The sequence below is a fragment of the Anastrepha obliqua genome, chromosome 2 (genome assembly GCF_027943255.1).
Source record: "Anastrepha obliqua isolate idAnaObli1 chromosome 2, idAnaObli1_1.0, whole genome shotgun sequence".
Classification (NCBI taxonomy): domain Eukaryota; kingdom Metazoa; phylum Arthropoda; class Insecta; order Diptera; family Tephritidae; genus Anastrepha; species Anastrepha obliqua.
In genome coordinates, this window is record NC_072893.1 from 38,572,261 (window position 1) to 38,585,275 (window position 13,015).

At 38.6% G+C, this 13,015-nt stretch overlaps 2 protein-coding genes across 2 annotated transcripts; both read left to right on the forward strand.

Moving 5' to 3' along the window:
* Positions 1–7,673: 7,673 nt before the first annotated feature.
* LOC129238091 (probable cytochrome P450 6a14) lies at positions 7,674–9,078 on the forward strand. Its single transcript, XM_054873130.1, is given in 3 exon segments — positions 7,674–7,727; positions 7,729–8,572; positions 8,639–9,078. Coding segments are annotated over 3 exon segments (1,338 nt in total).
* Positions 9,079–9,881: 803 nt separating this feature from the next.
* LOC129239024 (probable cytochrome P450 6a13) lies at positions 9,882–12,692 on the forward strand. Its single transcript, XM_054874289.1, has 2 exons — positions 9,882–10,989; positions 12,153–12,692. Exons 1-2 carry the CDS (start codon positions 9,882–9,884, stop codon positions 12,578–12,580), a joined length of 1,536 nt encoding a protein of 511 aa, XP_054730264.1. The 3' UTR covers positions 12,581–12,692.
* The last annotated feature ends 323 nt before the right edge of the window (positions 12,693–13,015 follow it).

Below are 13,015 nucleotides of genomic sequence, written 5' to 3' on the forward strand. Positions count from 1 at the left end.
AAACGTTTTCTTTCATTTGGTGTTTCGTGCCCGGCGTTTTGAACCTGTGCACTATCGAATGGTAGTCACGCATCAACCCATGCGGCTATGTCAGCCACCTGGCTGTATACAGGGTATTTTACTTCTGACTTATTGATTCTTGATCAGATCCAAATCTGCAGTGTATTGCGGTATGGCTGTTACTCTAGCTTTTCGCTGCCGCAAGATAGTTCGTAGTGTCTTCCCACAGGTTTGCTTTTGCTTTTTTTGTGTTTGAGGAGGTAAATCGAAAATGTCAGAGACATCATCGAAATGCTGTTACACCAGTGGTATGTGGGGTATGCTACCATTAACACTATAGCATTCCTCCCTCTCGCTTGACTCCACCCTGGGACTGTTAAAAACATCTTATCAAGGTGGAGCCGTGTTTGTGCCTTTTAGAAATACTAACTATCTGTGTCCAAGTTCCTCTTCTAGGTGCGTATGGTGGTTATACGCTACAAATACAACAGCTTTCACAACTACTTTGTGACCGATGCGATACCGGAAAGTTGCTATATTATTGCTCGATATCGATTTGCCGTCTATTACGGTTTGTCTTGAGGCTTATCTCAGGCGTTCGTAAATATAGTCATCCCCATAGGAAATCTGCCGCTTGGCGTAGCCGAATGGGTTGGTGCATGACTACCATTCGGAATTCACAGAGAGAACGTTTGTTCGAATCTCGGTGAAACACCAAAATTAAGAAAAACATTTTTCTAATAGCGGTCGCCCCTCGGCAGGCAATGGCAAACCTCCGATTGTATTTCTGCCATGAAAAAGCTCGTCATTCACGCCAATTAGATATATATATATATATATATAGGAAATCTGCTTGGATGACGCATCTAGCTTCGAGGTTCTAGCTCAGTCGCATTCGCCTTGCTTTGCGCTCTCATTCGCTCAGAGGTTTCCTTGCTGCAAACTTTTTTACTGCTTCCCATTTCTCTTTCAAGTTTAACCATTTGCATTACCAGGTTATCTGGCGTGGGGACGACACCGAGGACGTTTCCCAGCTCGGAGCACTCTTCGCCAAGTCTGGTGCATTAAAATCTAGCTCACAGGCTAGTGGTGGCCACAGCGGGCGTCTGTCTTGTATCAGGCGGCGCGCTCTGTAAACGTGCATCAATGGCATGTCCATAGGCTAAGCAGTACCTGTATGCTATCAAAGGTAGCAGTCCTATTATTGGACTGGGATAATTCTCCACCTATTCAAACCAAACTGATTACTGAAACAAGCATACAGATATTTTTGCAGATATTCGCTGGTTGAGTACGAATGTGAATCCTGAACCGAGGAATTTGTAACAAAAACAGCAGAGCCATACTTGGATATTTATGGTATACGCTTCAGATACTGTTGCTAACGGTGATAAGAAACTCTCAATTAAAAGATCGATGTTTACAAATTCTGCGTGTAAGCTTGAGATTAAACTGAGTTAATTTGGTTCGCTGTGCAATGCGTGTGACTCAATTTATGCCATGTAATTTGTATCATAATTCCGTTGTATCTGCAAGCTTAATACTTGGCAGCCTTACAGCCGCAGCAATGAGTTGGCATTATGTGTTGCAAATTTATGCGCCTGCCTCACAACTGGCTTTCCACACTCACTTTTTTCACAATTTTATATGACTGCAAAGTTTAAATACCACAACGGCTTGTTTGTTGGTGTTCGGTGGCATTAACTGTGGCGACGAGCACCGAATTCTCAACGCAATGTGATTCCACCACATCTATGCATTCATTTGCACGCATATACAGCGACTACACGTGGATATATGGCAGGAGCAGAATTCATCGCCTGTCAATTTGTGCTCACAGCGAGCAATTTGTATATTGCAGGTTTCAATATAAACCTTCGAAGTTTGGTGGTAGATACTGAAATGTGCGTTATTGAGCCGAAGGCAGGTTGGTAAAAGTGTAATGTATACATTTACATGAATATACAAACATACATACATATGTACATTTGAGTACATTCATATATAAACAATATTAGCGGTGTATACTTGACAGTCTCTCTCGCATACCCGTAATCGCGCTTGCATGTGTGCGTGTGTGCTTAATGTTTTGCCAGAATTCCTGTTGCAGTTGATTTGAAATATCCTCCTTAATAAACTTCAACCACACATATTTACATGCCACATTTAAATGTATAATCTTCGTCGCATTTGCAAAGCTTCCTAATCAAATTCTTGCCGCCAATGATTTTGCCACCCACTTAGCTTTCGCATTTCACATGGCCTTCCTCCTTCGCTGTGTGGGTTTCCATGGGCTTATAATATAGGTTCTGATCTCTGACATCCTGGGAGGAAGTACGTATGTGCACATAAAAATAAATATGTAAAAGTATATAATTTTTCGCTTCACAGAATCTTAAGCTTTATATTTTTCCTTACTGACGATTACGTGGAGCTTCTTCTTGCTAGCGGGCTGTAAGCAATATTAAAATACAAATTTCGCCCACGATTGCTCACCTGCACGATGGTGCAATATTAAACTTCTACTGCTGTAAATATACTTAGGATACTTGGTTTTCTGCTGTAGCAACGGGAAATGGCTTACTGGCAGCGGATGTAATGTTGCACAGCCTGTGGCGCATTTTGGCACTCAACTCATTTTTACTGAATGCTAAGCTCCTGTTGGCATCACGGCGAATATTTGTAAATAAATAAATATGTATGTGAGTATGTATGCCAACGCTTACTAGTACAGTAGCGCGCAAAAAAATGTAGATAGCAAACAAATTATAAGGTAGGTAGGTAAGATGGCAAGAGTACCACCCTAGGTACACTACAAGTAGCACTTACGTGCCATTTTGATACCATAATGTGGACCACTACCTGTGAAAAGATTTAGGGAAGAGAAAACCTTCTACAGCCATCCAGTGCTGTTGCTGAAGTGGAGGAGAGAAAAGGGATCTAGGCTGGAGAATTTCTTCAAGTCATCCCCAAAGGGCACGCTAAGGAATCTCAAGCGCCTAGCCGCCAATTGTAGGGTTTACTCATAAGGAAATATTTTATGAAGTGTCGCCAACCAAGGGTACGATCAAAACCTTTTTCTCTCAAAGTTCGATTTAGAATGTGGAATAGTTAATGTTTCACTTAAGTGTGCTTTTCCGTAAAGGACATTTCTTAAAACAGCGCCACGAAATTACACCTGTCGCGAAAAATTTAGGGTACGCAGTGTGGCCATCGCTAATGGAAATTAAATTAAAATTAAACTACAGAGTCATTACTCCGTACGAGCACCAACTCACAACTTTAATAGAGTAAGTTCGGGTATTGTGGGCACCATTTTACTTACTTAGATGTTATTTTCGGCCCAAATAATAATAGTAAAACAGGGATATGATTTTTTTTATAACACATGTTGAATAAACTTTGTCATTTGTTACAAAAATAATTTTATATTCAAAGTTTTCATCCTACACATTTGAAAACCAGGGACCACCCCAAAAGTTGACGAATAAAAAACTGGTGGGCAATGTGGGCCAGGGCATTTGGGTAAAGGGGATCACTGTATTGGAGTACCAGAGACAACGTTATAGAAGTAAAGTAAAGTACAAATTTATTAGTTCATATATTTATTTCATCGTAAATAAACAAAGTAATTCAAAAAAATAATAGGTCTATGAATAAGTTCGTGCGGTTTTTTTTCGAAATTTGAATTTCGGATCATTCCCATGGCTTTTAAACGTTTGGAAATGGTTGATTGATCAACTCCCAAAGTTTTTGCAACCTCTTCTTGCGTTTGAGCCGGATCTTGATCGAGCAATTCCTCCAATTCGATATCCATGAACTTTGGCGGCGCGGCCAAAATCACCACTTTTAAAGCGTGCAAACCACTTCTGGCACGTTCGCTCAGCTAGAGCATGCTCACCATAAACTTCCACCAAGATACGATGACTTTCGGCTGCTTTTTTCTTCATATTAAAGAATTCCCCGCAAAAACACATTATTTGGCACGAAATTCGACATTTTCAAGTGTGGTAAAAATATTGTTGTTTACGCTTCAAATAAAAAACTTATACTGACGTTTGTGCCTTACGACAGTAGCTCTCCAATGAATGTTTGGAAATGTGGATCGATGGAATAATAATCAAGTTACGCCATCTGTTGTAAAACCGCACGAACTTATCCATGAGCCCAAACCATATCGCATTGTGGCCACTGTGCCCATAGTTTACCTTCACTGTCATTTTCTGCTTGATATCCACAGAAATTATATTCTGCTTCCTTATTTGGTGGAAGATCGGGAAATAAATCTTCGCCGTTGGAGTCTACAAAGTTAAGGGATTCTTCCGAATCAAAAGAAGATTGGACTTGATGAGTCGTTTTGCGCACTTAATTTTTAGGTGGCTTTTTAATTTTAAGCTTAGATTTCTTGGCAGTAGTTGCACTCTCTTTTAAGTCAAGAGATTCTTCGAATCAGAAGAGGATTTGTTTTGATGATTCGATTTACGCACGAAATTTTTCGCCTTAAGTGATTTTTTAATTTTATGCTCAGATTTTTTGGAAATAGTCGCACTTTTTTTGACGTGATAACGTCTTATAATTCGATTTAGCCGGAACGAAAAAATGTGTCGTTACCTTGCTCATTTGTCGTTACCTTGCTCATTTGTCGTTACCTTGCTCATTGTCGTTACCTTGAATGAACTGCAAGCGAAAGCGCGGAACGAACAAGGCAAACGAACGGCAACGTTCGACATCTTGCTCTCTCCTACTTAAGTGAGCGTATATATGTATGTATATGCGCATATGTACATATATAAATTCACGTATTTGTATTTGCATATGCCTTCTTATTGATTATTATTAATTTGATTCACTTGAAGAATTTAAAATAAAACCAAGTTTGTTAATAATACCTGTTGTTTTAATGTTATTATTATTAATTTTTTTATTATATATGAATGAAAAAATGTATGGTAATATTTACCACATACCTTATAAGATATGTTGTATACTAATATATGTATATAAACATGCATATACATATACAATTTCGCGCAATTTTAAAAAAGAACAAATCTATATGTAAAGATGCATACATCATATGGACATATCAAATATACGAATCTATTCCGTACGCAAGCAAATGTGCTTGAACTGCAAGCGAGAGCGCGGAACGAACGACAAAGAGCACAATCGGCCCCCGCGTTCGGCAACGTTCGACATCTGGCTCTGTCCTACTTGAGTGAGCATATATATGTATGTATATGCGCATATGTAGGTATATAAATTCACATACTTGTATTTGCATATGCCTTCTTCCACAATCGAAATTGAAGATATCTTTCATGAATTTGATAAGTGTTTCGTCATTTTTCACGTTTGTGTAAATGTAACTTGATCTATTCCATTGCAATTCCATTTACCTCCTCCTCTATATCCATACAAAATATCTATCAAACAAATAAATTAAAATTTTGTTTTGAAAATTGCAACCATTCCATTAATATTTTCTTATGACGTTGTCACGTTAAACTATCGTCAGTAAACCGACTTTACAGACAACCTCTTTATTATTTAAAAGTCAGTCCGCGTAGTTAAGAGCCCTTAGCGGATATTTTAGCGTTAAGTACAGGTGTTTTAGAATTGCGTTGAATAACGCTTCAGATATTGATAAATAAATGTAAGTGCTCTGTTATTTATATTATTTTCGTTTGTTAACAACCTTTCATTACACTTTTGTTTATAAATGCGCATATGAAATGATTACATTGATATTCACTATCTTTAATAAGTTGTTGTTTACTATCTGGCGTTCTATGAGCAAATTATTTATTGTCGATATAAAAAGAATCAACTTTTAATAGAAAAATAGAAATGTTTGTGTACGAAGTGATTTGCTTTATTGACCATTTGACGTCTACACCCGCAGCTTTGTATAAATTAAAAGCTTTACGTTTAGCAGCCGGCTCCAGTTTTATCTCATTAAGTTCACTCAGCTAAGAATTAAATTTGTTTTTTTTTCACGCTGTGTTTCTATTATATTAGATCCATATACACAGTATTAGTTCAAAATCGACTTACAAACAGACATGCGTACTCACATATGTCTCTACAGAAAGAATTCTTTGTTAAAAGAGCTTCTCTCTGTTCCAACATTCGCATAATAAATAAGAAGTGTGTGGTTTGGAAGCTTCGCACACACATTGATACACACATACGAGTAAATAAATATTTACATACATACGCTTGTAAAAGTAAGCAGAGAACAAGTAAGCAGAAGTAATTGGCTACGAATGAGCTGAGCAAAACAAAATTAACAAAAACAAATCTCAAATGTGAGTGGGGCACAATAAAAGTTTAATTTTTTTTATGATTTAATTTTTTTTAATGCACTGCACCAGAGCATTTCTTAGCAGAGTAACGAGCGCACACTGGGATATTTGGTGGTAAAAATTGTCTTTTACTACCAATTTAAATAAAATTCTGCGATGAAATTCTTCGTCTTTATTAAAAAATTAAGCAGAAACAAAAATACAAAAACAAAACAAATGTTTGTTTCAGCTGTCAAGAAAGTGTTTTTACATAATTATTTTCGACATCGTTTGCTAAAATGATTTGATATTCCGTTATCTCACTGAGTTGTTCCACATGCGTTCGTAATCAATCCAAGGGTGATAGGATTACCAGGTTGGGCCATTAGCAGCCTCAAAACATTAGCAGCCAATCTCTCTTGACAACAAGTGCCACTTTGGATTAATTACATAATTGAGTAGTTAAGTCCTCTCTCGAAGAACAAAACTAACACTTTAGAAAGCTCTTATTGTGCCCATCTTAGTTTCAATGAACTTAAACGTAAGTAGTAACTGTATCATTAAATGTGGCACCCTTTATCTTTTATCAACAAGTGAGAAAAAATAGTAAAGAGACATTATGATGATTTCATCATTTTACGAAAGCTCTACCAAACGCAAATTAAGTTATCTGGCAGCAAATATACATTTTCTTTTACCATTCGAAAAGCGCTAACTTCATTATTTAGATTTTCTAGTCAGAAATGGATGCGCGTAATATTTATGAGTTCAGTGAAAGAAAGTTCTAAGATTTATTAACCTCGCTAAGGGAAAGTGTACGAAAACGAGAATAGGATTTACTCATTAGCCTATCTTGTCATCACACCATTCAAAAAGGCGTTCTCAACTTAGCCTCTTTCTACAAATTAAGCCGCACCGGCTAACAAAACTTGCTCACAACAGCATGCGGCTGAGATCATTAGAGGATGATTAGAAGATAGGTGAGTTTTTGGTTTTCTCCCTACTTTTATTTGTTATTGTTTGATTGTCTCAAACGGCCCTCAGTTACTGGCCAAAATATTATTTAACGGGCGATTTTATAAGTTGCATAAGTCAGTGAGAGCCAAGCGCTAAAAGACAGTCAAATCGCAAACGCGCGCCACTATGCATTTGTGTTTAATATTTTTGCAATAAATGAAGCAAAATTAAAAGACGAGAATGTTGCTGCTTCTGATACTCATTTGCGTCGCGTTAACGCTCGTAATGATTGCGCTCCATGGCACTACACTTATTGGCAGCCACGGCGCTGGTGCCTCAGGTGTCGCCTCTTTATTTGGCCAAGTGCAGCTACGTTAGTTCAATCAGCGTATCTACGGAGTGTACAAAGATAGTCACCCCTTTGTAGGCATGTATATCTTCTTTACGCGCGCCGCACTTATACTCGATCTGGATGTGATCAAAGATACATATTTGCATTAGTAAATTTTCTAATTTCCAAGATCGCGGCGTTTTCTCAAATCCCCGCGATGATCCACTCACAGGTCATCTTTTTCGTTTGGAGGGTGAGCAATGGCGTGCTATGCGCAACAAACTGACACCCGTGTTCTCGTCGGGCAACATGAAATACATGCTTCCCACAGTGGTGAAAGTGGGTAGTGAGTTGGCGCACGCTTGCCGGGTGGCACTTGCAAATAGCCCTCAAGAAGCGGTGCTAGAGCTGAAGGAGCTTTGCGTGCGCTACACCACCGATGTCATTGGCACTTGTGCCTTTGGCATTGAATGCAATAGTCTGTGCGATCCATAGGCTGAGTTCGGGCGACGGGGGCATGCCGTCTTCGCCGAGCCGCGTCACTCACAACTCGTGCAAACATTCATGTTGATGAATCCAGGTTGGGCGCGTCGTTTACATTTGAAGTTCTTTCCCGATGACATTATACAGTTCTATGAGGATGTTGTGCGTCAGACAGTGGAGCTCCGAGAGCGTGACAAAATCAAACGCAATGATTTTATGGACTTGTTGATCGGCTTGAATGCAGAGGATGAGCGGTTAGTATTGAAAAGTGATGGCATTGACCTCTCGCAGGGCTTGACTCTCATGCAAATAGTGGCACAAGCGTTCGTCTTTTTTGTGGCCGGCTTTGATACCTCTTCGACAACCATGTCGCTATGTCTCTATGAACTCGCATTGAACCCGGCAATACAGGAGAAGGTACGAAATGAGATCGAACGAGTGCTGAAATCGCATGATAACCAGCTCAGCTACGAAGCATTAAATGAAATGCAGTATCTGGATCAAGCGCTGGATGGTGAGTAGGAATTAGATATAACAGTGAAAAAGGACATATATTTTTAATGTATCATCTTCACTGTAGAAACTCTCCGCAAGTACCCCGTGGTGCCATATCTCGTGCGCAAAGCCAAGGAGGACTATTTGGTACCCAACACCAACGAAGTTATCGATAAAGGTTGTCTAGTGGTATTACCTCTCCACGCCATACAGCATGACCCCGAGCTCTATCCTGAGCCGGAAAAGTTTGATTCGGACCGTTTTAAGCCGGAAGTGGCGAACGAGCGGCATGCAGCGGCTTATATGCCATTTGGAAAAGGTCCTCGCGCCTGCATTGGTTTGCGTTTCGGCAAAATGCAGGCGAAAATTGGACTAGTCAATTCGCTACGTCACTTTAAGTTCACCAAGTCAGCACGCACTCAAGTGCCACTGGAGTTCAACGAACGAATTTTTCAAATATCAGCCGCCAGCGGCATATATTTAAAAGTGGAGGCTTTGCTTGCGAACAGAGAAGGTGTAATATAAAATATTTCTTTAATTTACTTAAACCGATAATCGTTAAATTATTAAAGTATTGTAAAATAAGAATTGAATATTTTATATTAAATTTGAAAATATGTCTTTATATATGGTTTTTTAAATAGCAAAAGGTTCATAAGTATGAAAACAGAGTTGTATTGTCAATAAACTTTTTTTATCAGTTCTGCGGTATTAGTGATTTTGATAACTTTGCCCGGACGGATGAGTTAATGCCTCCATATCGTTTACCGCTCGCACGGTGTCGTAATCCATTTAAAATAATTTTTTTCTAGACAAATATGCAGAAACTACTATTGGCTTTTTTATCTAACATTGTCAGTACTTCATTGGAGGAACTTCTGTAAGGAAATAAAAAAGTGTATCCCGCTTTCCTTGCTATTTTAATGTTTGCTGTAATGACATTTCATGAAATAAAAATAATTATATTTTGGTTCACAGCTGAGCAACCGCAAATATTTCGCTTAATAAAAACGTCTAACACTCATATCTTGGCGTGCAGAGCTTTTGCAATTCCACACATTCCAACACACGTCCGAGTGCATCAAAAATATTCGCCAAGCGCTTTATGCAAAAAGCGAAGCAAAGCCAAGAGAATTTGAACAAGAAAATTGCATTCTCAATAGCAGTTGCAGGCGGTCAGTCGGCCAGCGTAGTTAAGGCTGGGAAATATACGCTTTCAAATTGTTGCAATTACTTTACTCCGGTGAATTTACAATTCAATTCCCTTAAATATCTAAAGTAAGTTTTTAACTACATTATTTTTTATTTACAGAAGACTGTAGGCAAACATGTCTATTGCGGTCTTCTGTACGCTGCTAGCCGCAGTCGTCGCCACGCTGTACTTGAAGTTGCGTCACCATTACAGCTATTGGGCGCGTCGCGACGTACCACACGAAGTGCCAAAATTCTTCGTCGGAAATATGAGCGGCGTCGGCACACTCTACCATTGGAAAGATATAAACGAGCGCTTATACAAACGTTTCAAGGGTCAGTCGAGTATAATTGGCGTCTACACTTTCCTCCAGCGTGCCGCCTTCATAATCGATCCCGATCTTATCAAGGCCATTTTAGTAAAGGATTTCAATTGCTTCACTGACCGTGGACTCTTTCACAATGTACGCGATGATCCGCTTACCGGCAATCTGCTGTTTTTGGATGGCGAGCAGTGGCGCGTACTGCGTCACAAGCTGTCGCCCGCCTTCACCAGCGGCAAGATACGTTTCATGTTCCCCACTCTGGTAACGGTGGGTGAGCGACTTATTGGCGCTTGTCAACGCATAATGAATATAGGTGAGAGCGTGGAATTGAAGGAGCTCTGCGCACGCTACACCACCGATGTGATCGGTGAGGTGGCTTTTGGCATTGAATGCAACAGCTTGAAGGATCCGAATGCGATATTTCGGCGCATGGGACGCGATATTGTCGAAAAGCCGCGTCATTCGCTATTCGTGGAGGCATTCATGTTCACAGATCCAAAACTAGCGCGTCAATTGCATTTGAAAAGCTTTCCCGATGATGTAGCCGAGTTTTTTATGGGCGTGGTGCGCGAAACAATAACGTTTAGAGAAACGCATGGCGTGAGTCGCAATGATTTTATGGATATGATGTTGGAGTTGAAAGCGCAGCGTGACCGCTTGGGAAATGCGGATATCAGAGAGGATGATCTGACGAACGGTTTAAATATCGAGCAAGTGGCCGCACAAGCGATGGTATTCTACTTGGCGGGCTTTGAAACCTCATCCACCGTTATGTCATTCTGCATTTACGAATTGGCGCTACAACCCGATTTGCAAGAGAAATTGCGCGCAGAAATTTTCGCGGTTTTGGAAAAAACCAATGGGCAGGTGACCTATGAGGCGATCAAAGAAATGGTTTATCTGAAAAAAGTGATAGCAGGTGAGCAGCAATGTGTTGTTTAGATTATATTTTTACACTGGCGCGCATAACCGATTATTAATGTATATTATTATTATTAGTTAAATTAAAAATAATTTAAAATTTCTTTATTATTTTTGTTTTTTAATCTAGCGCGTGTTTTAACCAAAATAATATGCATCAATAAAACTTGCAAATTTTATACATGATTAAAAAATGTTCACCTAAATTTTTAAATTTTTATTTTGAATTTCTAAAAAATGTTTGGGTACGCAGTTTTATACCGCCTTGAATTTAAGTAAGTCTAGTCTAACTTTAAAGCAGCTGAAAAGTCGCGGTTATTCCTTTAATTTTCTTTTTTTTTGCTGACGGCTTTTTACAATTTATTCTATCACTTTATTTTAACAAACTAAATTTCTTGTGGAAAATAATGCGCAGGAACACTTGCAAAAAAAAATCAACGCCAGTTTTTATAACTTGCAATTATTATAGAAGAAATTACAAAGAAATTTGAGCTTCATAAAGGTTATAAAATATTTAGAAAAAACCTCCAGTTATGCTCGCCAGTGTACTTGAGCACCGCGCTAAATATCTCTAGCACAACCAGTTTTCACATTTTATTTGTTTCTTATCCAATTTTAATATGATAAAAAAAGCGTATAGCTCATTCTCCCATAAAAATTATATGTTATAAACCCAATTTTCACACTTATACCAAAATGTATAGAAACGCGTATCAAAATTGCATGCTTTTTAATCAAAGCATTTAGTAAAATTTAGAGTGTTTAGTTTTATGGCATATTGAATTTTTATATAACAAAGTGTAAGCGACTTAAAAATTGCGTTGATTTAAATTTTTGTTTTGCGCCTGCCTTTTGCAATTTCTCTATGTGAGGCGAGTCAGCGAGAAAAATTGTGAAAAATCAACACGATTTTTGAGCAATTTCAAATCCCAAAAATTTTCTTGAAATCCTGATTGGAAATTTTTATATTCTACAATATTTTGAAGAGAATTTTGAATTTCATTTTTAATTTGCGTGAAAATTTAATTTATATGGTTTTATAGTAAAATGTGCAACATTTTCATTAAAATTAAATCGCGAGCAAATAAATTGTCAACAATTGTCTTGTGCTATGTTTACAATAATATAATAATGTTCCACCACTTACTAATTTACATGCAGAAACGCTCCGCAAGCACCCCGTCATACCGCATCTGGTACGCCTCACCACCGCAGACTATTGCATACCCAATACCGATATCGTGCTGGAACGTGGCATGCGCATCTTCATACCCATAGACGCGATACATCACGATCCAGAAATCTTCCCCGAACCAGAGAAATTCGATCCCGAACGCTTTACTCCAGAGGCTATTGAAAAGCGCCATCCGTTTGCCTATTTACCTTTCGGCGAAGGTCCAAGAAATTGCATCGGCATGCGTTTTGGTGAATTGCAAACCTCAATTGGGGTCATACAATTGCTGCGCAATTTCAGATTCAAACCATCTGCGCGTACCAGAGTGCCAATGGTGTATGCGAAGAAGAGTTTCCTAATAGCCGCCGAGGGTGGCATACATCTGGCAGTGGAGAAGTTGGACGCAACTATTTGAGCGAACGTAGAAGCGTGTGAGGCCTCTAAGATACTTAATTTTGTAAATTAAAGCAATTACAACTTTTGACGTGATAACGTCTTATAATTCGATTTAGCTGGCTGCACGCACGAAAAAATGTGTCGTTACCTTGCTCATTAGTGTTACCTTGCTCATTGTCGTTACCTTGAATGAACTGCAAGCGAAAGCGCGGAACGAACAAAGCAAACGAACGGCAACGTTCGACATCTTGCTCTCTCCTACTTAAGTGAGCGTATATATGTATGTATATGCGCATATGTACATATATAAATTCACGTATTTGTATTTGCATATGCCTCTTATTGATTATTATTAATTTGATTTACTTGAAGAAGAAGAATTTAAAATAAAACCAAGTTTGTTAATAATACCTGTTGTTTTAATGTTATTATTATTAATTTTTTTATTATATAC